At 51.8% G+C, this 24,686-nt stretch overlaps 9 protein-coding genes and 1 non-coding gene across 10 annotated transcripts; 5 read left to right on the top strand and 5 right to left on the bottom strand.

Moving 5' to 3' along the window:
- The first annotated feature begins 121 nt into the window (after nt 1–121).
- BO80DRAFT_403799 (COX assembly mitochondrial protein) lies at nt 122–855 on the top strand. Its single transcript, XM_025717658.1, has 2 exons — nt 122–245; nt 311–855. Exons 1-2 carry the CDS (start codon nt 212–214, stop codon nt 571–573), a joined length of 297 nt encoding a protein of 98 aa, XP_025576715.1. The 5' UTR covers nt 122–211; the 3' UTR covers nt 574–855.
- On the bottom strand, nt 677–6,574 carry BO80DRAFT_378774 (uncharacterized protein; the record flags this gene model as incomplete). The annotated part of the gene is made up of 9 exons (XM_025716750.1): nt 677–1,807; nt 1,875–1,964; nt 2,036–2,212; nt 3,007–3,039; nt 3,085–3,749; nt 3,831–4,508; nt 5,055–5,983; nt 6,055–6,258; nt 6,308–6,574. The coding sequence occupies 9 exons, from the start codon at nt 6,572–6,574 to the stop codon at nt 954–956; spliced, it is 3,897 nt and encodes a 1,298-aa protein (XP_025576714.1). The 3' UTR covers nt 677–953.
- On the top strand, nt 2,338–2,409 carry BO80DRAFT_t128. Its single transcript has one exon. It is a non-coding gene; the product is annotated as a tRNA-Thr (tRNA).
- Nucleotides 6,575–7,290: 716 nt separating the features above from the next.
- On the bottom strand, nt 7,291–8,493 carry BO80DRAFT_443696 (F-box protein; the record flags this gene model as incomplete). Its single annotated transcript, XM_025721379.1, has 2 exons — nt 7,291–7,437; nt 7,501–8,493. 2 exons carry the CDS (start codon nt 8,491–8,493, stop codon nt 7,291–7,293), a joined length of 1,140 nt encoding a protein of 379 aa, XP_025576713.1.
- A 1,998-nt stretch (nt 8,494–10,491) lies between these two features.
- BO80DRAFT_423811 (actin-related protein 2/3 complex subunit 2) lies at nt 10,492–12,024 on the bottom strand. The gene is made up of 5 exons (XM_025719136.1): nt 11,891–12,024; nt 11,147–11,817; nt 10,993–11,093; nt 10,891–10,939; nt 10,492–10,838 (listed from the first exon to the last, which is right to left on the bottom strand). The coding sequence occupies exons 1-5, from the start codon at nt 11,950–11,952 to the stop codon at nt 10,759–10,761; spliced, it is 963 nt and encodes a 320-aa protein (XP_025576712.1). The 5' UTR covers nt 11,953–12,024; the 3' UTR covers nt 10,492–10,758.
- A 164-nt stretch (nt 12,025–12,188) lies between these two features.
- Nucleotides 12,189–15,412, top strand: BO80DRAFT_403784 (snoRNA-binding rRNA-processing protein DIP2). The gene is made up of 3 exons (XM_025717657.1): nt 12,189–12,231; nt 12,297–12,551; nt 12,624–15,412. The coding sequence occupies exons 1-3, from the start codon at nt 12,215–12,217 to the stop codon at nt 15,232–15,234; spliced, it is 2,883 nt and encodes a 960-aa protein (XP_025576711.1). The 5' UTR covers nt 12,189–12,214; the 3' UTR covers nt 15,235–15,412.
- A 1,829-nt stretch (nt 15,413–17,241) lies between these two features.
- BO80DRAFT_423809 (oxidoreductase) lies at nt 17,242–18,456 on the top strand. The gene is made up of 2 exons (XM_025719135.1): nt 17,242–17,586; nt 17,642–18,456. Exons 1-2 carry the CDS (start codon nt 17,291–17,293, stop codon nt 18,417–18,419), a joined length of 1,074 nt encoding a protein of 357 aa, XP_025576710.1. The 5' UTR covers nt 17,242–17,290; the 3' UTR covers nt 18,420–18,456.
- Nucleotides 18,457–18,496: 40 nt separating this feature from the next.
- Nucleotides 18,497–19,967, bottom strand: BO80DRAFT_33509 (metalloendopeptidase WSS1). Its single transcript, XM_025715189.1, has 2 exons — nt 19,584–19,967; nt 18,497–19,529 (listed from the first exon to the last, which is right to left on the bottom strand). Exons 1-2 carry the CDS (start codon nt 19,865–19,867, stop codon nt 18,575–18,577), a joined length of 1,239 nt encoding a protein of 412 aa, XP_025576709.1. The 5' UTR covers nt 19,868–19,967; the 3' UTR covers nt 18,497–18,574.
- Nucleotides 19,968–21,242: 1,275 nt separating this feature from the next.
- On the top strand, nt 21,243–21,820 carry BO80DRAFT_472381 (uncharacterized protein; the record flags this gene model as incomplete). The annotated part of the gene is made up of 3 exons (XM_025723138.1): nt 21,243–21,275; nt 21,333–21,399; nt 21,467–21,820. The coding sequence occupies 3 exons, from the start codon at nt 21,243–21,245 to the stop codon at nt 21,703–21,705; spliced, it is 339 nt and encodes a 112-aa protein (XP_025576708.1). The 3' UTR covers nt 21,706–21,820.
- A 300-nt stretch (nt 21,821–22,120) lies between these two features.
- On the bottom strand, nt 22,121–23,611 carry BO80DRAFT_423807 (negative regulator of the PHO system). The gene is made up of 4 exons (XM_025719134.1): nt 23,447–23,611; nt 23,327–23,379; nt 23,216–23,239; nt 22,121–23,137 (listed from the first exon to the last, which is right to left on the bottom strand). The coding sequence occupies exons 2-4, from the start codon at nt 23,369–23,371 to the stop codon at nt 22,322–22,324; spliced, it is 885 nt and encodes a 294-aa protein (XP_025576707.1). The 5' UTR covers nt 23,372–23,379; nt 23,447–23,611; the 3' UTR covers nt 22,121–22,321.
- Nucleotides 23,612–24,686: the final 1,075 nt, after the last annotated feature.

Genomic DNA, 24,686 nt, shown 5'->3' with positions numbered 1-24,686 from the left:
TGGTTGATTTTCCCCGCCCGGCAGAATCAAGTCCGCCCGATAAGTCGGTACTCACCGCTTTCGGTATTTGCTCGGAATGATTTCTTCCTGGAATACACTAACTAGTACTCCGTAGTCAAGTAATCAAATGATCTGAATTGAACATTCAAGATCCTAGAAGTCAATTAACCACCCCCTCACCTCAAGCTACACAACAAACAACCATCCCAAAATGCATTCCCACCTCCACACCCCCTACAACGCAAGTACGTTCCCCTCTCCAACCTCCCACCCATCCATTCCCACCATTGCTAACAAAGCGATAAATCAGACTGCGAAGAAATCATGACGGCCCTCGACGAATGCCACGCGCGAGGCTTCCTACACAAAGCCCTCGGCGGATGCAATGACGTCAAGCGCGACGTGAACAAGTGTCTGGCGGCGGAGCGGTATCTGCGCGCAAAGCGGAACCGGGATCAGGCCAAGGAGAATCGGAAGAAGATTGAGCGCATTTGGGCAGATGAGAAGGCCTTGGAGGAGGGGGGGGCGGGGCCTGCTGCTGCTGCTGCTGCTGCGGGTGCGGGTGGGAAATAGGGTTGTGCTGGGTGTGGGTGCTGCTAAGTGGTAGGAGGTGTGTAGGATATGGATGTATGATTGATTGATTGATTGGGTGGGTGCATGTGGGATTGGCGTTTGGGGGATCTCTTCTTTGTTGTCTTTGTTGGGGTATATATTACTCTGTATGTGTGTCTCTCTCTCTTTGGATTGGGGGAGGCTGTACAATATCATGCTTGATGTGTTATGATGGGGTTACTGTCATTGGTGTAGTGCGAATGTTGAGTATCTTTCTATCAATATCAGAGTAACTACCTATACACAGTTCATATATGGACACTTTTATCTCGACCCACCGAACGCCGTACCATGACATGTCGAGTCAATCAATCAAACAGAAAACCCTAGCAAAGAAGCAATCAATCATCCATGGTATCAGCCGGCGCTTCAGCCGGCGCCTCAGCACCCTCCCCATCTCCATCCGCCTTCGCACCGCGATGATGACGACGTCTGCGCTTCGCTTTCGGCGCCGCCTCCCCATCCCCATCTCCCTCCACCTCCTTCTCAGCCGGCTTCTCCTCATTTTCCTCCCTCTCCCTCTTCGGCTTTTCCGTCTTCGCCCCGGTCTCCTGCACCCTCTTCTTTGGCTTCTTCATACTCAACGGATTCGGCCCCTTCGGCTTCTTCGAGTCTTTCTTCTTTTTCTTCTCCCCCTCTGCAGTACCGCCAGCAGCGCCAGCAGCGCCAGCAGCAGCAGCAGCAGCCCGCTCTCTCTTGGTCGCCTGATCAGTCAACCCAACGCGGAACTTGCCCTGCTCCACGCCCTCCCGAATCGCATCCGACGGGTCACTCATCGGCTCCAGAACCATGACCGAGCGCTTCACATACACAATCGGCACACCGGGAATCGACCGCGCCTGGCGACGCAAATCCCTCGCCTTCCGCAACGCAGCCTCGGCCTTATCCTCCACATCGCGCTTGCGCTTCCGTCCCGCGGCCGTAGACTCCGCAGCCTTATCCTTCTTCTCGGTGGGGTGGGGATCCGCCGTCGCGAGGATGTAATGTTCCTTGTTCTTTTTCGTTTCGGCAGAGGGAGAGAGGAGGGAGAGCAGACAGGCGACTTCGTCGATGGGGGTGGAGTCGGCGTTGTGGGAGCAGTGGCGGAGCGGGAGGACGGTGGGCGGGGGAAGATGTTCGGGACGGTAGGGGTTGTTGGTGCGGGGGTTGATGGGTTGGGCGGCCATGATGGCGGCGAGGGAGCATTTGGTGAGGACTGTGGTTTGGTTCGTTTCATTAGTTGGGTGATCGGTTATAGGTTGAGGAAGTGGAAGAGGACATACGCGGCTTGGGTTTTCCCTGCAGAGTGCGCTCCAATGCAGGAATCAACTCCATTTTGAAGTTGTATACGGCGCGAAGGAAGTTGGAGTCCACTGGCTCAGGAACATGGTTAGCATTTACCGCCGACGGAGTAGTATGAAGGTGAGTCTGGATGGACGCATACCCAGGACCTGATATGGCTCGCGGAACCCGAACGTAAGCTCATACTGGTGCATGAGCTTGCGGTACTTCTTGGAACGCTTGGCCCTCATCTTGACTGTCCGGTCGTGTGAGGGGGGTGTAGAGATATGTCTTGGAGAATTGAGGGTATGGGATGTTGCGCTGGGCAGGTATCTTGCAACTGGACTTTTTTTCTTCGGCCCTCGTTTTTTGCCGGGCGGAGGAGCAGCCCGAGATGTGGTCTGTGCGTGGGGCGCCGAGCCTTGCCTTATGGAGTCAATTATGGAGACAATTTCAACAACAACAGCCCCTATGGCTCAGTGGTAGAGCGCATCACTAGTAATGATGAGGTCCACGGTTCGATCCCGTGTGGGGGCAATTCCTTTTTGTTTTTGTTTTTTTATGCTTCATGCATGCCTGAGATACGGTTTGCTTACAATGATAGCGGAGGAGGTATGGGAGTTGTGGGAGTTGGGTGTGGATTTCACCCGATTATCTTTTGTGCTCAAGCGAGATTAACATACAGATGGTCAATGTTGCGGATGGATGCAAAGTATTAATTATAATAAGCAGTGGTCTATCTCGCTATGCTAGAAATTATATATAAATCGAAGTACAGGACAAATCCCATAAACGCAGTTGCTTCCCGAGGAGCCGACCTTAACGTAGGATCAAGGGTATTAGCATGCAGTGTAGGGCATCCTCTATGTCATGCATATGTTGAATTCGTACAAGACCACCAGGTGAGTGTCTGAACACCAAGTCGAAGCTGATCCAGGCACCTGTTCCACATAACGGCCTTTCCCAGGTCTCCTTGTGACCCAGCGAGCGTGCTGAGGGTGCATGTCGAATGGCCATCATGCAAATCGACTTCGTGAGCATGACTTAGTGACCTTGGTCCTGGCTTTCATGATAGTCATTGTGACCGGTGGATGGTGCCTGATAACGCCGTCTAATGGTTCCTCTTCTTGCAACAGCCAATCACCACACTGATGTCGTCCATTTTCCCTGCCCAGAATTAGCTAATGCGCCTAACCGCTGTGAATAACTTACCACCCTGCATGGCCAGGCCTTCATCAACCGCCTTTTCCATATACGGGCTCTCCGCAAAAGGATCCTGGGCAATGGCCAAAGCAGAATTGAGCAGCTCCCTGGCCACAAATACCATTTGCTCGTCCGCCAACACAGCTGGAGGCGCCCAGTCCAATTCCTTATTTTCATGTCGTCCTTGGTCCCATTTCTCCAGGCTCTCCAAGATGACAGTGAGAATTTCATGCTCCCAGAGGTTATCCAGAATGCCGTCCGACACGGCCACCACGAGGTCGCCTTCCTGCACATCAACCAGGGAGAGCACTGCATCCTTCTCGGGCGTGTCGACGCTGTTCGTGCCTAGCTGCATGGGGCAGTCGAACCAATGCCATTGTTCCTGGGTCCGAAAGAGGATCTCCTTCTCACTCGGCCGGATGACAAAGACCTTGCAGTCTCCCAGATTGGTCACATAAAGCAACGGTCGTATATTCCCCGTCTCGTCGCGCTTCCAATGTAGTAGGGCTGTGACCGACGTGGTGGTGCCAAACCATTCACCTGGCGAGGTCGTGGCTCGGGTCGTTTCCTTGAAAGCTCGTTGCAGATAGCCGATAGGATCTAACTCGGAGTGTCCATTGGGATCTCGCTCAACTTCTAGCGCCCAGAAATGGAGGAGGAGTCTAGACCACAGACTAGAACAAGACAGAGACGGCAGATAGTCAGCATGGGGGGGGAGACAAGGCCCGGGAGGGCGGAACCAGGCAAACACATACGCGGCATGGCCTCGCGGCCGGGTCGCCCACGCTCCAACCCCATCGTTCACGGCGAGGTAATTCTCCGCCACTAGAACGGCATCGTCGCCGTTGTTCAGGCCGCGGACGAGATCCCCCCGGACGGATAATCTCTTATCCTGACTCAGGTAGTGCGTGGTCAGCGGATCGGAAAAGGAGGAGGAGGGCGGAGACAGGAACGGTGGGGGGAAGGGGCGCGAGGGTCGTTTGGCGCAGAGGGCATAGCCCGTCTGGAAGCAGAAGGGCGAACGGGAGATGGGGAACTGTGGGTTAGGATCCGGGACCGGGGTGGTGATGCCGTAGGAAGGCCAGACGGCGCGATATCGTCGCACCCAAGTCCTGGGGGCCCCGGAATGAGCGCTCCACAGTGGGCTGCGTCTAATTCCCGGCGGGCTGAGCCTGACAGGCTGGCAGCAGGGCGAGAGCGAGGGAGCGAGGGTAGAGAGTATTAAACCAGTCGGGCTAGCAACGATCTTGGGCACCATGCCCGCTAAAAGTTTCCCAGAGATGCTGTGCCGGTCCCAGGCCTGGAGAGTCAGACACTCAGACTGGATTTTTGGCAAGCCAGAAAATCTTGCCCGGCTGCGAACCACGGCCACCTCCTCAACACCGCCGACCGGTTGGCCATCCGAGTCACCTGCGCCCCACCTGACGTATGGCCTGACGGGCTCAACCTCACCTCTTCGACTCAACCAAGTACAACATCACCAAGAGATCGCCCACATACATCCTCCGATGCATGGTGTAGAGATCCCGGACAATGATGCACCCCACATCAACACAACCACTCCCTCTGCGACTTACATACATAGTATTCGATCGATCGACCCACTCTGCAAGACATATTTCATTCATATTCCATACTCCGTATTTCCATGTCGTATGTACACAGTACGAGTATCTCCATGACTGTGCATCCCATCGATAGACCAGCCAGCTGATGGGCCAAATATCCTCCTCAGACCCACAGTCCCAACATAGTCAATGCACGTAAAGTCAAATCTCAATACGATCGTCACTTCGTTAAAGGGGGAAAACCCAACGAAATCCCAGTAAAGAAAAAGCAAGCAATCCCATGCCCCCAACACCAGTGGAAATTCGACCTTGCAAGCATTGCGAGCTATCTACACCTCGGCCAGCAGTTCCTTCTGAATTTCCTCAGCGAACAGTTTGACAGCTCGGTCTAGGGCCGCTGCGACCTCGAACGTGTCAACATCGTCCCGGATAGAAGCGATTTCCAGGAATACAGCCTTCGAAAGAACAGTGCATCGGTCGCGGAGACCCAAAGGGCCCCGGCCAGAGCGTCTCTGCGCAAGCATGACAGTCATCTTCCACTCTGAACAGGGACAGGGTCGCTCCGGCTCCCGAGTGCAGATCATGCTACAACTGCAGGCAGACTGACAAATGCACTTGCGTTCTTTGACGTATTTCATCAGCTGGTCCGCGGGGTTCTCGTTTCGAAGATCTCCTAAAGTCTTGCCTTCAAGCATGGCGAGCGCGGCCTGGCGGTGGTCCTGGATGAATCCTCTCTCCAAACGTTCCGGGTCAATGGTGTACCGCTCGACGAAGGGGAGAACCTGGTCGGGAATCATGAGGCGATGCGTCTCCCTTGGAGTGAAAGCCATGTATCTCTCAGCTTGGACGGCAAGAAGCTCCGCGGGCGGCATGTGGTACACCAGCCCACTTCCACCCCATTTCTTGCGGAACGGAGACTCTCGATCCTCGACAATACGAAGGACGAAGCGACGGAACCCAATGAGATCATCAAGAACAATTCCAGTTCCAACGAGATTCTGCACAGAGCGACGGATGAACGCACTCTGGTATTCTCCGACAACCTCTCTATTGAAGACACTGCAGACAGTTGGACTGTCGAGGATCCCCTTGCAGGCCAGGAAGATGTTGAACAAGTGACGCGGCTCCGGGAGTATAAAATTATTATACGAAGAGACACGTGCAACCCCGAAATTGAAGCAGGAGCACAAATCCACATTGGCAATTTCCATAATCAGCCTCGCATAGAGAGCATGATACAGGTTATTGACGCTATTGACCATATCGGTGATCTTGTTGGAGGTGACAGCCTGCTCTGCGTTTCTGATGTAGGCCATCAAGCCATCAGGGATGTCATCCAACTAAGAGCAGATACGCCACAGAGTAAGCACCTGTCTCGATGTGCCAGGAGCAATGAAATAATACTACTCACATCCAGTCCATAATGGAGGAATGACATGAAAACCACTTTGGCAACCGTGTACACTCTGGTATACACAGACAGGACGCTGGTTCGATAGGCCGAGATGTCATCATCGCAGGCATGGTCCAAATACTTGACAGAACCGTTGGTGGTATCCCACTCAGGGTCACCAACGGTGTAGGGGAGAGGAGGCCGTCCGATAGGAACCATCGACTATCATTTTCTGTCAGTTTCCAGCCAAGTGAGAGGCAAAACAACCTACAGCAGACGCATAGGACGCCCCAGTGCTGTCGGAAGAACGGATTCCCATGTTTTCAACGACCTTCCTGTAGACCGTATCACTCTTATCGACAACTTCCTGTGAGTACTTGTAGAACCCGTCGTTTTGCTCACTGAGAGAAGAGGTGTCTGCAGAGTCAGAAGATCGGTGTTGGGAGTCATAGTCTTTGTCGTAGGACCCGCGCCTGGAGAAGAGCTTGCGGCGGGCTATCGCCCACAGCTGGGAGGCAGATCGGTGACTCGGAGTCATCCTGTTTACTTTGAAAGGTGATCGCCCGGACGTCGCTGCTCGGCGGGTATCAAGCTTGGTATGAGTGGGGAGGGCGCCGACAAATAACAAGGTGAGAAGACAAACAGAACAGTGTCTGTCATGGGCAGAGTAAACCAACTCGTGCCCACGCCCGTGACTCACTGATTGGGGAAGCAGTGAATGGCCATGTTGAGAGTGAATGCCATGGAGGTGGGTGGTGTGTTGCTTGGTTGGATCTGAGACTGGGGTGAAGGAAACGAGAAGGCGCTCACGGGTGTACAGTTGGTAAAGAAGTACCTGCTTGCATCATACCCAGTACCACTGCTGGGAGGCATGTCTAATACCTTCTTATGTGATAAATGATATCTCGTCTGTTCTTTGAGCTCTTATGTTAAGGTTCCTCGAACCATGACCGTGTGATCTTTGACAGTGTTATTCCAGGCAACTAGGTACATGCCTAGGCAATTTGTAAGGATGAGGTGAAAAAGATATACAAAAAGCAGTCAATATTTCACGTCTACTAATACTGCCTGATGGCTATCATTACATGCAAGGGCCCAACTAACAGTGGTCGACTCTAGCACAGACATCAGGATAGATGCACGAAATAGATCGTTCTATATAATAAGCACAGCGAGGCAACGAGAAACAGATGCAGGCACACTGCTGTAAGGAACCGCCCAAACTCAACACATAGAGTGATTAATGACTGCGAGCTATAGAAGACCCGGGTCAACTTCAATAGGAGCCTTATCCCCATGGCAAGAATATGGTGGGATGACCTCTGGTATCTTCCAAAGAATCTTGTTTGCCCGGTCAACGTATTCAGGTGAAATACTCGAACTCTCGCAGAAAGAGAGAGACTGTCAGAATTAATCAGTTAGTTGTTCGCCATTGACAACCCAGAAACACGAGTTTCCACTTACTTCTAGGCTTGTCAGACCTCTGACCCATTCCAGACCAAAGTCGCAAACTTGGTCAGGTAGCTTTAGATGATCTTCAACAGGATGTGGTAACAATGCATGGCAATTTTCCAACCAGAGTACTTTCAGCTTATGACCAGGAGCTAAGCCATTTCCCGCTGTTCTTGGTTCATCTGGGTCCTGCGCAGTGCCGCCCAGCCAGTTCAGAAACTCGGGCTGAGCACCGCGACATGTCCTCAATTTGAGGACAGTTAATTTTGGATTCTTCTTCACCAGCATCGTCAACTGCCACGGAGTAATGCCCGCCCGCTCCAGGATCAGGGTCTGCAAGCCGCAAAGCCCGAGTTGCCGATACCGTCCTATTCCGATCAGGAGATTCCACGCCGTGCTCCCTGGCGCAGGGTTCAGCCAAGTTGTCGGCCTGATCGGACCTTCTCGAATATGTGGATGTTCGAAGCGCAACGCTAGATGATGCAGGATATTCTGGCATCCAGCTGCTAGGGCCATGGCGCCCTCACTGTCAAGATCATATGCCATGAACTCTAGCTCTCTTAGTCCTCGGCCGTATCGATTCACTACTTGGGCAAAGATCTTGTTCTGCTCCCGTGTCATCTGCTCCAGTGTCCGGGATTTTTCCAGTATCACAGGGCCCCGTCTTTTCAAGTCTTTGATTTTTGGTAGATGTTTGCCGGTTACGTCGCTAACTAGAGGATTCAATGCAGGTTGGATAATCGATATGGTATAGTCGCTTTTTAGTTTGTCGAGACCAGAGATCTGAGCCATCTGATCCGGCGTGGTCCAGCCAGCCTGGAGCAAGGCTATCACGGAATGAATGCGCTTTTCAAAGACCCCTAGCCGTAAGCGTTTGAGGCAGAGAGTATGGGACTCATAGTTGGCGCGAGACGTCTCGCCAAAGGCAAGCAATGACTCGAAGGGAAGATAGGAGAGTATGTGAAGGATGAGCTCCAAAGGGAGTAGGCTGATCTTATCGGACATCGTGTCGAGTTTAGCCGATTGTTTCAAACCATTACAGAGGATCCTCCACCGTCAGTAAATAGGTGTCGCTCCTTTTGTAAGCGCTGCCTAGTCGCAACGCCGTTCCCCCGCAAATAATTTACGTTTCGCGCAGAGACATGGCCGGCCCAGGGAGGAAACGAGAGTTGACGCAACAAGCTGATAGTGATACAGATTCGGGATGACGGGTCGACGTCAAGACTGAAGCAGATGCTGTTACTGCCTGAAATCAAATATCCTTATATAACTGACTCGTGCTTGAGGGAGATGTTGGTTGACTGGGGAGGCAGATGGACAAGAAATCGACATAGAGCAGCAGCACGGTGATCGATGGCAGAGTAGGACCGTGGCAGAGATTGGGCGGACCACGCATGCCTTGCGCACGAAAATGAAGACGCTGCGATATATAGCATGCAGGGTTGCGAGTCCAGAGGGCTAAGCTGCGCCGCCTCGCAGGGGTAGCTTGCAGGCGGGGTCCCCAATTCTTTTAGCAGCTTTTCACCGTTGCGACTGTTCCTGTAGCCTGGGGGCTGTCGCATCCTCATTGGAACACACCGGCGCGAGAGGGACCCATATTGGAGACTTCAGAAAATAATCCATGATTAGAGAACGGAAAAGGCCATCAAAAGCAGTTGGCTCCGGAATGCGGTAAGTCAAATGGAAAAATAAAAAATACCAAAAAGGGTTTACTCGGGCTTCAACCATTGCTGACGCTTTTAGTCGGGTGGAAACGACCTACTAGAGATAAACAGCGCCTCTACTGGAAAATCAACCCAACCAGCCAGACAGCTGGCCTGGCATGATCACAGCGAATGACTCCTCATTTCCAACACACCACCGGCCAGGTAGGAGTGCTGCCGAGCATACAGAAATCCATGCCTACTCCGTTTGCATCTCAGTTTTTGCTTCTGTCGCCCACCGTCGTGGGATTTGTCGGGGCAAGTTGGACCAACTAACTATCTTGTACTAAGTCACACCCGCTGCACCGCTTCACAGAAACGGATGTCGAGGAGTCCGTCCTACACATGTCCTCCCCACCGTACGTGCCTACTGCCTAGAATGGACTAGGAGACCTGATATCTAAAGAGATTACATGAATCGGGGTCGGAGTTGCCCCTTCTTGGTCACTGCGCATTTTATGGAGACGCCAATGCAGCCAAAATCCTTGAGGTCGGATCACAAAAGAAATTATGCGGCAATCGCACCAAGTTCGCATCAAGCGGCTATCCGACCTGTACCCCGTACGACGCACACCGTCTGGAGTACAGTAGGCTGGGATGGTCACCGCAGATTCCCCTCAGCCAGCCAGGGTGAATGGGCCACGTCGAATCAGAAATGGTGGAGACGTCGGAGACACTCGTGGGATGGAGCATCAGCTCAACCGTCAAAGCTGAGATGACAACCCCTCCCCCCCCCCCCCCCCCTCGTTTCTCCGATCGAGGCTGGCGAAGGAGCGACAACCCCCACGAAATCTCAACTAGCAATCAATACCAGGAGAATTCCCTTGCAGTCAATGTGTGACACCGAACCGGTCCCCTGGGATGCTTTGCCCAATTATAGGCCGTCTTCCGGGTGATTCGAGTCATCTGTGACGATCAGCTGCATTGATAGGGCGGTTCGGATGGTTCACACGCTTAAATCTGGTCACCCGGTTGCTTTTTTTTTCTCGGGCTGAGAATGTGGCTGCAGCTAGAAGATCGCCACGGCCACAGGTCGGACTGCTTCGGCCGACCTGAGCCTCGATCTCGAATCAGTGCGTCCTCCTTGGCGTTAGCGTAGTAGCGTCGTCGCTAGACCCACGCCAGTGTGCTAAACGTGCAGGTAGGGGGTGGAGGGGGTTGGGGGTTGGGGAGGAGACCAATACATTCTTGTTGGAACCGTTGAAACAGAGGAACGGAGATTAAGGATACTTTCAAAAAAGCATCCATTCCGTACTTTGGGCTTTGTGGAAGGTGGACCAGCATCGACAGGGATGGGCGGGTTGATAGAGCAAGAGGTACTTGTGGCAGTGCGAATGAGGTGAGTAGATTCAAAGCCAAGCAAGGAAGTTGTCCTACTACTTCTAGCCACATGCAGCTGTCATGCGTTTCAAATAGTGTAGGGTAAGTAGGGAGAGAAAAAGAAAAGAAAAGAAAATACTGCGATGCTCAACAACATAAACATCCTAAAGCAGAAAATCGACCTATGCATGTACGTATGCTATCCCTCGCCTGCAATTTACAAAGATTATATTCTTGAGCCAGCTCTCTATCCCTGGACCCTGAAAGTACGGCCACTGGCCGTCTTTCTCTCTCGCTCCTCGTTCTCGGGCCGCGCGCGGTTGAGGACTGTCATCTGTTAGTGAACTGGATACCTCTCGTCTCGGAGCGTCACTCTTACCCTGGAGGAAGTCCGCGGTCCTCTTGCGCATTCTAGTGTGAATGTATGCCTAGGGAGTAAGTGAGCAATTGGCCTAGTCCTCACAATGACATGGAAAGCTACCTTGGAGGCTTTGATGTGGTAATGGAAGTAATCCCGGAAGATCTGAATGTGAGAGATGCTCTCATAGCGACGCTGGGGTGTCAGGTGACGAGGGAACAAGACTATGAGCAGTTAGTGGCTGCGAAAATCGAGGGAAGTATCGGAGAATGATTACCAAAGGTGACATAGCTGATCTTGCCGTCATTGCCGTTTTGGAGGCCTGGAACTCCAGCCAGCTCCAGGGGAGGGTCATTCCGGAAGAGCACTTGAGGGGCGTTCTGCAGGGTCTGGACACGGCGCCGAGCATCGACGAATTCCTGCAGGAAGACCTTGCCAAAGATGCGATCTGTCTCCTCACGGAAGACCGTGCTGAAGATCACCGTGACACGATCATGGCTGGCCTTGATGTAGATCGCCTCCTCCTCTCGATAGTGGATCGCCATCACCTCTCCTCCCTCCTGGACTCCCTGGGGCGCTGTCTCAGATGTGTATCTCGATGCTTCCTCTGATAGCTTGGCGAACTCATCGAAAGCTTTCTCGAATGGGGCGGCCATAGCGTTCCGCTTCATCAGCGCCAGGCGCATGATGAGCTCATCCCTGGCCTCTTGCTCGGCTGGAAGATTCTCCAGATCGATGAGAATCGAGAAGTCATAGCCAGGCTCCGGAGTAACGATATAGGGGCCGTATTCCCTTTCTAGCACCTCCTGGGCACCGTATTGAATGAGCTCTCGGAAGCATTTCACGTTGATGGAGATGAGGATCTTGGATTTGGATTCGGGTGTAGACAGATGGAAGGTAACTCCATCAAAGTCGGAGACAATCTGATCGATTGACACGAGCGGGGCTCTGTAGGGGGCATCAACGGAGCTGTTAGCTGGTAGCCTGGCGTATACCGGAGGAGGCGGGGGGGAAGCTGTACCCAGAGAACCGCTCCGTCAGGAGGGAGTGGATGAGAACGTTGTGGTAGTCTAGCAAAAGCATTCTGACGGGCACGTGTAATGGCAATCAATGAGCGTTCGATTCTTCAGCCTGCGAATTCCTTTTTTTCCCTTCTGGCTTTCAATCCCACGAGGGTCACTGCCACGATGGGAGTTACGTTGATGGGGGTTTGGGGAACGGCAGGCGGTGGGGAAGGCCTGCAGTGGTCGCTGTCGCCCTCCGTAGCGGCCGCCGCCATTTGCGCCTATCGATAGCATTCGTTCTCCGAGCTCCCAAATTTTTTCTCAGACGCAAACACCTAACGATGGTGAAGACATATTTGTGAGTGATTTGCTCAAGGATTGAGTGGGCTTTCTCGCATGGCTCCTGTGTACTGACTACCATAGAAAATTCGAGCATTCGAAGACTTTCGGGCTCGTCGCTTCCGCCTCGTCGAATGCGATCTGGGCCCGGGACGATGAACTCGCGGGTTCTGCACGTCGGACAGGCTCCGGGCGAGCCTTTGTGGGCGCAAGTGAGGAGGTTCTCTGTTGGGATATCAAGAAGGGCGAACTACTTGGCAGATGGCGCGATACATCTTGCAAGGCACAGGTGACGGTAATCACACAGAGCAAGACGGATGAGGATATTTTTGCGGTCGGGTAAGTTGTTCCCGCGGTTGTAGCAACCTCGCATGCTACCCTGCTGACACGTCATGTTTGTTGGTGATACAGTTATGAGGATGGTACCATTCGTGTTTGGGATTCGCGGACCGAGACCGTGATCATTTCGTTCAATGGCCACAAGACGGCCATCACCCAACTTGCCTTCGATAGCACCGGCGTCCGTCTCGCAAGTGGTTCGAAAGACACAGACATTATCTTGTGGGATTTGATCGCGGAAGTCGGACTTTTCAAGCTGCGCGGCCACACCGACCAGATTACTTCGCTCCATTTCCTCACCCCATCCATTGAACTGCTCAATGACGCCGGCCTCAGCGAACATGCGGGTTTCCTATTGACAACCGGAAAAGATGCGCTGATCAAAGTCTGGGACTTGGCTGCGCAACACTGTATTGAAACGCATGTGGCGCAGTCCAATGGCGAGTGCTGGAGCCTGGGCCTTTCACCCGACCAGAGTGGCTGCATCACGGCAGGAAACGACGGAGAATTGAAGGTCTGGTCGATCGACGAGAGCGCCATGATCCAAATATCCAAAGAAAAAGTTGGCTCGGAGGGAGAAAAGATCCTAACTGACAGAGGAACATTTTACCGTAATGGAAAAGACCGCACAATTGGAATCAGCTTTCACCCCCGAGCGGACTACATCGGAATCCACGGTTCTGAGAAGGCAATCGAGATCTGGCGCATCCGCTCACAGACTGAGGTGCAAAAGAGTCTGGCGAGAAAGCGCAAGAGAAGAAAGGAGAAGGAAGCACAGCGTGCTGACAAGGATGGAGCTGCTGAGGTTGACAATGACAAATCCGAGGATGTCTCCTCTGCGCCCGTCTCCGAAGTCTTTGTACCGCACACTATCGTCCGTACCGGAGGTAAACTCCGGTCCTTCGACTGGATTCGCACAAAATCGACTGGCAGTTTACAACTTCTGGCTGCGACCACAAACAACCAAATCGAATCCTACAGTGTCGTGACCGCCAACAAGAAGAACAAGGATGAGGAGGACTCGGACTACAGCCGGAACTTGGCAGTTGACATTCCCGGCCATCGCACCGACATCAGATCTGTCGCTTTGAGTTCGGACGATCGAATGCTGGCATCTGCTTCCAATGGCAGCCTCAAGATCTGGAACGTCCGGACCCAGAGCTGTCTGCGGACTCTCGAATGTGGCTACGCCCTGTGCTCTGCTTTCCTTCCTGGTGACAAGATTGTTGTCGTTGGAAACAAGGATGGCCAGCTTGAGGTTTTCGACATCGCCTCGTCGACTCTTCTGGATACGATTAAGGCGCACGATGGCCCGGTTTGGTCCCTTCATGTCCATCCTGATGGCAAGTCTTTGGTTAGTGGCAGTGCCGACAAATCTGCGAAGTTTTGGGACTTCAAGGTTGTGCAGGAAGAAATCCCTGGTACCAAGAGGACGACGCCGCGACTCAAGCTGGTGCACACACGGACGCTGAAGGTATCGGATGACATCCTCAACGTTCGCTTCTCGCCCGATGCTCGGTTGCTGGCTGTTGCGCTTCTTGACAACACGGTCAAGGTCTTTTTCGTGGACTCTCTCAAACTCTTCCTTAACCTCTATGGCCACAAACTTCCCGTCCTCAGTATGGATATCTCTTGGGACAGCAAGCTGATTGTCACATGTTCCGCTGACAAGACCGCACGTGTTTGGGGCTTGGACTTTGGTGACTGCCACAAGTCCTTCTTGGCCCACGAGGACAGTGTCATGGCGGTTGCCTTTGTTCCGAACAACAAGGAAGGGAACGGTCACAACTTCTTCAGCGCTAGCAAGGACCGATTGATCAAGTACTGGGACGGCGATAAGTTTGAGCACATTCAGAAGTTGACCGGTCACCACGGTGAAATCTGGGCGCTGACTATCAGCCACTCTGGAGAGTTCATCGTCACCGCCAGTCATGACAAGAGCATCCGCACCTGGGAGCAGACTGATGAGCCGTTGTTCCTGGAAGAAGAGAGGGAGAAAGAACTCGAAGAAATGTACGATAGCAATTTGACGGCTTCTCTTGAAGATGACGAGGACGGACAAGACGGAGAGAAGGCTGAAGCCGTTGACGCCAGCAAACAAACTTCGGAAACGTTGATGGCCGGTGAAAAGATCATGGAAGCATTGGATCTGGGAATGGAAGACCTGGAAGTCATGCGCGAATGGCGTGCCCTGAAGGCCCGGCAGCCGAACGCTGCGCCCCCAGCACGCAATCCTCAGTACATGGCGCTGGACAACATTTCGGCAGAGCAGTACCTCCTGAAGGTTGTGCAGAAGATCCCCGCCGCCGCCCTCCAAGACGCTCTGCTTGTGCTGCCCTTCTCGAAGGTCCCCGCTCTCTTCACGTTCCTCAACATCTGGGCCAGCCGTGAGTGGAACATCCCACTCACCTGCCGTGTGCTCTTCTTCATCCTCAAGACGCACCACCGCCAAATCATCGCCAGCAAGATGATGAGGCCGATGCTGGATGGTATTCGCTCCGAGCTGCGTCGGGTGCTGGCGCGTCAGAAGGACGAGATGGGCTTCAACCTGTCCGCTCTGCAATTCGTCGGCCAGCAGATCCAGGAACAGAACACGAAGGATTACATTGATGAGACGGCCTACGAGGAGCAGGAGAGGCAGACCGGCACGGGCAAGAAGCGGCAGTTCCTCAGCGTTGCCTGATTGCACTGGCAAGTGATCTAACTGTATACATGCATATGAAGGCGTTGAGATTTGTGTTGGATGTTTGGCTACAAAAAGTTTTATACCTGGAGTTTACGTTCATGATCGGTACCGCTACATGTAAATCGATATAGAGATATGTCAAATTATGCAACGATCCGTCAATTGATTCATTACTACAACTAAGCCTCATCCCTCTCCTCTTTCAATAACCAATCCCCTCCAACCAAAAACATCTACATCAACCTAAATCAAACCGTCAGCAAATGACTCACCCACCAACGGCAGCATCTAAGCCCTCAACTCCAGTCCACACAGAACCCAAGAGCCAAGACTAACCACCACGCAATCAAAACCAAACACAACCAGAAACACCACTCAGCAGAACCATTATAAGCATCGACGACAGAGAACAACAATGGTTCCTGCCATACCTCTTCCGGCTCTTCCTAATATACCGGTTCATGAAAAAAAGTTCTCATCATATTGGTGTGGTTGTGTGGTATTCTTTGATTGGAGGATGGTTGGTTCTTTTCCTCGGGTTTGGACTGGAGGGCTGATTGTGAGGGGTTTGAGAGGGGGGGGGATAATGTGCTTACCTGAGTGTTAGTAACTAGGAAACTCGTCGGATGGATGTATTGGGTTGATTGGTGACTATTTGGGGAGACTCGACATAAGAGTCCAGCTTGCTTGTTCGCTAAGGAAGCTGATGTTGGGGAGAAAGTAAAGCTTGAGAGGGAAAGTGGGAAAAGAAAATGGGGAGCTTTTTTTTTTCGGCGAAAGTCTCGCGCCGGGTGAGTCAGGGGTTAGTCAGCGGGTTGTCGCTATGATTTGGGTGCCGTGGCTTTGAGGCTTCATGATTCTAGAAGAGTTTAGGTTCTGTACACAGACACGAGAATATGTCTTGTACTAGTCAAAACAAAAACTGACTCTAACAATTCGAGGTGTATTAAGAGGCTTCTTATAGAGAATGCACCAGAATCTAACGTCATGAACGAGTCCTTTTCCGAAAGAGGCCTTGACCATTTTCTTCAGTTTGGAGTGATATTGATCACGATAGGCCATTTGTACTCCGTAAAATCATTCAAATTTATTGTCAAGAAAGTCAACTGCAGTGGCGCAAGCTTCTTGATATCACAATAAGGAAATCAATGCTGATTAATTCGTTCCTTTGAGTTTGGTCCTTTAGCGTGTTATTAACAAGTGGAGCAATTGAAAAACTATGTTGTCTGCCAATTAGCTTGGACAGCAAATATGAGACCCAACATGGCCGTGTAAGTCCAAAAAGGATTATGTTGACACATTATTGTGGAAATGGCTCTGTATGGGTATGAATGATAAGATGTTCTCTGTGTCTTGTTCATTCGTACCTATACTTCGATCAGAGCTCTATATATATCTAGCTCTCTCTTGTTGACATCCAAGGACTGACCATCACCCAGCTGTGGGTTTAGTCTAGTTGGCAAGTAGTTGGCTTGCTTAGTTTGATTAGATCCCTGAAATCTACAATATCTATGAGTGGGGTCCCCTTTCCGGCGAAATTGTTACGGCGGCGATGAGGTAGGATGAGGTTAAGCAGCAGTTTTGTATATCAGATCTATTGAGTTCTATGCCAGTTCTTTACTATAAACCCTGCTCTACAGAAGAACATGGGGCCGGGTCACTGTTACCCATATATGCTTCGAGATAGTTGTATCTCGAAGTATACATTTTCGTGTCGCGTACTAATTGATGGACTGTCAAACAATACCTGGCTTGCATTAATCAGTCATCCAGCCGTGAGAATAAGCTTTAGGCTGACCATGTAAGAGGCTTCTACGGAGTACCGTCCCTTCATTTGAAGAGTGGGGGCCTGATACCCCAGGATGACATCCAACATAAGCTCCAAGTTTGGCAAGCTAGCCAATGGGAATTCATATTAGTAGTGTTCAGCCTCGCGCTTCCCCTCTCTTCTCACGTATATAAAGATGAATCGTCAGCCGGACTGTGTTTTTTAATTCCTCATCGCTCTCTTTCCTCCCTCCTGTCGACTTAGTGATATCCGTGAAAGCCCACCATGCCTACTCCGAAATACTTCGACCAATGTCCACCATTCCCGTCTGACATCCCCGTCGCGAACATCCCTATTCTGCCATTCAACGATCTCCAGAATAACAGCGCCACCGAGTCAGAGAAACTATTCAGTGCCTGCCAAGAGTTCGGATTTTTCTTGTTGAAGCTCACCGACTCCGAAGCAGGTGAGCAATTACTTCAAGATGCAGAAAGAATGATGGATCTCACAACCACCACTCTAAGCTTGGACCGACAGGTCCTGGATAAATATGCCTATAAACCTCCCCGCGATCTCCTAGGGTGTGCCCAAAGCGACCCGTCACGTCCAGTACCCACAGCTAATGCGGAAATCTAGATACAAATGCTCTGGCAAACTCCGCACCGACGACGGCAAACTCGACTGCATGGAGATGTACAATCTAGGCCAGGACGATATAATCGGGAACAGCGCTCCGCGCCAAAACCCAGACCCCATTGAAGAACAGCGTTCGGACTGTCGGGCGTTCTTCGAGCATGCTCATGCTGCCATCTCGGTTATCTGCGTCAACCTTGACCAGCAACTAGGCCTTCTGTCCAACACGTTGATTCGTCGAAGTCCAATAGATCAACCATCTGAGACATCTCTGCGAATGCTTCTGAGTTGGCCTCAAACCAAAGATGCAGAGATTGGAAATAATCGCCAGATCACTCTGGGCGGACACACTGATATTGGCACTCTCACGCTGCTCTTCCATGTCTCGGGAGGCCTGCAGATTTTGCCAGCTGATAAGGAGAATGTGCCTGAGAACTGGCAGTATATTCGTCCGGAGCAGGGTTGTGCCTTGATCAATGTGGGAGATACTTTGGTGGAGTGGACTGGTGGAGTCCTGCGCAGTTCATTGCATCGGGTGGTCACGGCCCCTGGCGAGCAGGCCCGCGTCGCGCGACAGAGTCTGGCGTATCTTGTTCGACCGCGACGGACTGAAACTATGCATCGCATTAAGGGCAGTGCTGTGGTCCCGCCACTGGCCGAGGGAGAGGAAGAAGATGCGCGGACCGTAAGTGATTGGGCGGCGTGGAGAGCGCGGCAGGTGATGAATGGAGAATTGAAGCCACAGACAACAGGGGGAAGGCGGGTAGTGCCACATGCCTGATGCTAGCTACAGGTCCCCTCTATAGGATGATTGAGTGAGGATGAGACTGCTGTGTTTTGTAAACCGCATACCTCGTAAAAGGCCATGAATCATGGGTCTTCTGTTTCGGTGACACTCCCAATTATGCGCCAAACGCCAACGCTCAACTGCACAAGTTAAGATGCACGCTTCATCAGGCCGCAGTTCGAACACGTCCACCACTCGGTTTCCATAAACGAGCCACAGCTGTCACATAACCACCCGAGGGGGCGCTTATTGGCGTTCTGTTCAAGGGCAGCTAGCGACTCCACGGCACGGGTCCGATTCTTGAATCCAGTTTGACTCGTCACCTGGCCGATTGAACGCTTGTTCTTGTTCGCGGGTTTCGGATTCGACACACTCGGAGGGCCAGAAACAGACCTTGTGGACGAGGGTCGCGGCCGCTCTGATCCACACGCGTCACAGCAAAGAAAGTTAGCCGGGTTGTCAAGTGTACAGGTCGGGCACGACCATGGTTGATTGTATAGACTGTCGTCAGAGGTGAGATCGATAGGAACTGCGGGCTGAGAGGATACTGTCGGCCTGCTATTTTCTGGAACAGGTGGAGGAGATAGCGTTGTCCGAGGACCTGCGGGATTCTCGTGACTTGGGGGAATATAGGAAGGCCCGTATCTCTCGCGCTCCTCCTGCTCGATCAAATCAATGTACGCTTCCATGATTGCTCGCTCATTGGCATCGTCTTCCTCCGCTTTGGTCCGGAAGCCATTCCTGGAAGCCTCCTCTGCCAGTGCGGCGCTGTTTTCGGCACCGGAGGCGCAGCCATTCGTCACTTCGGTCCGTCTCTGTGCGGCATCTGCAATCACTCGGCGCATGTCAGTTCCGCGCAAAACAGGCGCACCACCAAGTCGTCGCCCCGACCCTGCAGATAGAGTCCGTCGCTGCTCCGCGGCTGCTCTGGCTACTCGACGAGCCTCGTCGAGGGGCATTCTCCGGCCCCCTAAGCGTTTCCCTTCTGAAAGGAACCCTTCTCCTGTATATCCTTTCATAATGAGCTCTTCATGCTCGTCACGCAGCTGGTTCCAAAGCGCATGGAACTGCTGATCATGTGGTCCATGCACAATATGACAGAGCCTGTGCCCCTCGCTATCAACCACTGCTCTACAAAACCAGAATATAGCCACTTACTCATGGAGCATAGTATCCACCACCTGCTCAATAGGCAGAAACTGGTTCTGATCGGACGGATACCGCAATCGTAGACAAATCTTTTGGCCCATATTGACGTTGAGACCGAGCAGGTTTCGCTGATGTGGGTAGAATTCACAAAGCGTGCCGACTTTCCAGTCCCGGCGTCGCATAATCGGTTTGACTAGCGAAGCTACTTTTCGGAGGACCAGCAGCGCCTCTGATTCCCGTGGTCGGTGCTTCTCATGCTGGTATTCGAAGACCAGCGGGTCTATTTCGCGCATCGTGGCGAATATTGGAGAAAGTGAGAATTCGCTACAGAAAAAGTTGAAATAAAGACGGAAACGAGGTAATATAAAGAAAAAATGAGGAGAGGCGGCGAGGCAGAAATAGAAGGCTAAAATATGATAGAACGGAGTATTCCGTATAAGTCCAGATCTTGATGCCGATATTGATGCTTGCTACCGCCTCCGCTAGGGATCTATCATGACGGGGCTTCGTTAAAGAGTGAGGAACGCGTCCCAACCGGATACTGCACGCAAAACTGGACGAGGGACATAACCCCGGGGGGCAAATATCCAAGCTGAGCTATAGTCTGGATAGAAAGAGACCGAATGATGCCTCTGACTGATTGCTAATCCGCTAGGCATCCAGGCATTGAAGTCACGTGCAAATAAACTGCCTGAGGCACATGAGATTTTCCGGGCTAATCAAATGCTTGGGCGCGGAACTATAGATCCCTTCGTGTCTCAGACTTGAGTGATATGGCAGAATAGAGATAGTGAGTCTCGGGCGTATATAGGCTTGGATATACTTATACTTAGCTCAATAATTCTCTGCACAAACTGTAGATGTTCCTATATGAAGCTATATCCAGGTAGAGAGGAGAAAGGGCCACTATACCATATAGTAAACTTGACCGGTGCTGGGCTTCATATAACTACTACAGGTGGGGCATGTATCCCGGAGGTCTGGAATCTGTTTTATTTGGGCCTGGTGTAAGTAATAGAAGGGCGTATATGGATGCAAGCGGAGAAATGGCTATACTTCAAATATTGACAGGACATTTACTCCTTTCCATGCACGCTAGAAAATTAAATAATGTAACAGCATAGAATACCTAACTATGCATGTTTGTGTCAATATAAAGAGCCCCGTCTCCCACTGCTACTACTCTAGAAGATCACTGTGAGCAAGTTAGCAGGTCAAGTGTGGAAGCTATAAACCCAGACAATATCTAGCAGTGACCATGACCCTATCCTACACCAGACAAATGAATCCTGTCATACAACAAGACCATCTGAAGACTACTTCACTCCAACTTGTATTTAATTTAACTTCACTAGTAATATTGAAGCAAACAACAGACCTGCTTCTCAACAGACCCCTTTTCATTAGTGTTAGTCTGTCACTCCTTTCACCCCCTCTACACAACCTCTCTCTCAGCTCACTTGTTTATTCTCTCACATACTCTCTTCTCTCTCCCCCCTCTTCCAAGTTCATCTGCTCTCACTATCTCCTGCTTCAACTCCCGCTATCTACCCTCTTCTATTCCGTGGACGCACACACACGCACATCTACTTCAGCAAACCAACAATCTTCTCTCCTCACAAACCAGCAAAGTCAACAAGAAACCCAAACTGATCTAAACACACCAAAATGACCCGCTGGACCGACGAAAATAAAGCCATCGTACGTCCACCCCATACCCCAAACTCCACGAAACCAAACTAACAATCCCCCGCTCAGCTCCTCCGCCTGATCTTCGAAACCCAATCCTTCACCATCGACCCCGACAAGATCGTCGACGCTTGGCGTAAGCTTCTTCCCCCCTCTACATCCATCCAAACCCACCACATGGCTAACACCGCCCAACCCACCAGCCACCGAAAATGACAAACCCACCGCCAAAGCTCTGAGCGAACAACTCGGTAAATACCGCAAGTCGGGCAGCTCCATCAGCTTCAGTTACACGAAGAAGGGGAAGCGCGGTGTTTCGGATGAACCGGGGACTCCTTCTCCTCGAAAGGCGCGGAAGAAGAATCCGAAGAAGGCGATTGAGGAGGTGTTGTCCCCTGTGAATGTTGGGAATGGAGCGGGATTGGATGAAGAGCATGCTTAGGAGGATATGGTGGGGGGTGGGATTATCTGGGGTCGGGTTCTTTGTGGGTTGGTTGGGTTGATTTGGGGGTTTTGCGGTTAGGTTAGGTAGGGATTGGGGGTAGGTGCGGTTTATGGATGGATAGGAATGGTTTAGCTTGAATTGATTTTATGGAGTTGTGCTTGGTTCTCGTGTGGATCGTTGGTAGTGTGTGTTTGGTAGATAGAATGATCTCGTGGTGGTGTCTTGTAGTACTGTGCTGTTGCATGGCACTTATGCTCACATCAGGGTATATATGATGTTTGGTTGAGGAAAACAGTTTGACCAACTATACCCAGGTATGCTTTTCACATCAATGGCCAGATGTTGATTATTATTCCTCGACTTGTGGTGTTACTATACGCTTCAGACGCCTTAATATTACTAATTTGAACCCCTGAAGGCCATGGCTCGCTATGATCTTGCAGTGTATATACGACACGGCCATCGATGATTGCTTATCAAAACAGCAGATTCACATAACAACCGCTGCGGGGAGATCCAGACTGAGTCTGACGGCTTCGGCGAGCTTGTCAGATATATGGCCAATGAACGTAGCTGGAGACGGCCTGAGATCGTCCTTGAGCCGAGGAACCCCCTATGGAAGGCCGTGGAACCAGGGGTGCTGCAGAGCTTCGGTGGCGCTGATGCGCGCATCCGGACGCAACTGCAACATGCGTCCCAGCAGATCAACTCCCAGAGGATCTATAGATGGTATAAGGTTCTGCAGACTCTGTGGAGAGCAGGATGGAAAGTTATTCCGGTATTCGGGTAACTGACTGACTCCGGGCCAGGAGAGTTCGGTTGGTGTGCCCATGACGTGGAAGATTTTCAGAAGCTGGTCTTCGTTTGTCGTTCCCGCAAATAAGGGACTTCCCGTATACATTTCAGCCATGATGCATCCGACAGACCAGATGTCAATGCTGGTGTTGTAGGTGCGACTTCCCAGCAGCACATCCGGGGGTCGGTACCAAAGTGTGACCACATCAATTGAGAACGTGCTGATGGGGATACCAAACGCACGACCCAGTCCAAAATCTGCAAGCTTCAACCGTCCATTTCCATCAATCAGCAGGTTTTCAGGCTTCAGGTCCCGATGTAGGATGCCGTTCTCATGACAGAAAGAAACCCCATTCAGCAGCTGGTAGACGAAGGACTTGATGGTAGCGGTATCGAGCGGACTGCCTTGAGAATCGATATAGCGCTTCAGGTCCCTGTCCATATACTCGAACACCAACACCAGTTTGTCTTCTACATTCACCACATCGTGTAAAGTCAGGATATTCTCATGCGTGAGGCGCCTCAGCAAGGACACCTCCCGGATGGCTGTCGAAGGGGCTCCTTCCTCGGCATCGAGAATAATTTCTTTCAAGGCCACTAATTCGTTCGTCTCGCGGTTGCGTCCTTTGTAAACCTGTAGTTTGCAGAGTTGATATGGTCAGAAACCACCAGCTGTGCCTCAACCACACGACGGGGTGAAAATTTAACCAACCGTTGCATATGTCCCCTGACCCAGCTGGAGTGACCGTGGTTAGCGACTGGGGCACCCCAAACACCCTCTATCTTTTCCTTCCGAATTTGTCGTCTCAAAGGCAATACAAACCTTCTCAAGTTTCTGAAAGGAACCCTGGTGGGAGGGTGAAAACATGCTCACTGCTGATGTGATGTCAGCCGAGAGGGACTGCCAATTGTGATGCCCGAAGACGGGAGAAAATGTACTGACAGATATGCTATAAGTGTTGTCAAAAGCTGAAGGACTGAAACCTGGCATCGGCAAATGACCGATACGGGCCCCGGCCCAGTTGGTCATCAGGGGTTGTTCCTTGCTTATATACTGTGGAGATAAATCCAGCATGGATCTGGAGGTGGAACGAGTGTATTGCCATTTCTGCGCTCTAGTTCCCACTCGTTTTCCTTTTCCGTGGACTTTACGTAGCATAAACCTCTTTCTTACCATTCAATCTCCCTTAATGCGGGTCAACCAGATGCCCAGTCAGCGCTTTCGATAGCTTGACCTGCCAGCGTACTGGCTTTTTGGAGGTCGACATTGAACTGGGAGTTGCATGATCAGTACGATATTGACATCACCGGCCTGCAACGCCCACGTTAGCGGTAGATAGCGAGCCAACTATCAGAGAAGGTTGCACTTGGCAGGGCGTAGATCTGGACTCCGTGGAGGGCAACCAGATAGGGACTCGGTTGCCAAGAGGGGTACTCCATCGTATTCTCGCCATACAGACGCTCACCTAGAACACGGTGGGTGAATCAGCCTCTCTGGTTGGCCATGTGCAACTTTAAGGGGATTGGTTCACCCGGTACAGGCGGCGGCTAAATTAGGTTGAATGACTCGGCAGTGGCTGAGGCGCCCCGCAATGACTCGGTCTTGGGTGGTAATGGTACACTCCTTGTCCTTGGGCCATGGCCCCCCCCGAAACATCGGTCAACTCTCCCATGCATACTGCTTTTGACTTCAGGAAACAGATCCTTATTTAGGACGGGACGGGACGGAATCCGTTTAATCTTGATCTTGATCTAGTTGACTCAATCATGTCAGTCTTGGAGCGCTGCCTCTGAACCTTCGAATAGGAAGGCACCCCGACTGGAAGGATCACAAAGCTTGCTAGCAACCATGGCTACGTCTCCAGTGATAACCCCGCTGCAGCCGTGATGATCGTTCCCGATCTCCTGGGCTGGAGCTTTCCGAACGTGCGTTCACTGGCGGACCACCATGCGCGGGAGGCTAACACAACTGTCTGCCCCTGACTTCGTCGGCGGTGAAGTGCTTTCGTTCGAGCCCCTTCTCAACGAAAGAGGGGCTGAGATAGACCCTCCCTGGTTCCTGGGCTGGAGCTCCGTAAATCTGTGAGCCTGAGACCTTCGACTGCGCTAGAGCCCTGCGACAGAGGCACAAGCGTGTTGGTGTAGCGGGATCCTGTTATGGCGGGTGGGCGGCTTTGCGCCTC

This window comes from Aspergillus ibericus (assembly GCF_003184845.1).
Source record: "Aspergillus ibericus CBS 121593 unplaced genomic scaffold BO80scaffold_13, whole genome shotgun sequence".
Lineage (NCBI taxonomy): Eukaryota > Fungi > Ascomycota > Eurotiomycetes > Eurotiales > Aspergillaceae > Aspergillus > Aspergillus ibericus.
Note: the sequence above shows the minus strand (reverse complement) of the source record. Positions and strands in the feature narration are given on the sequence as shown.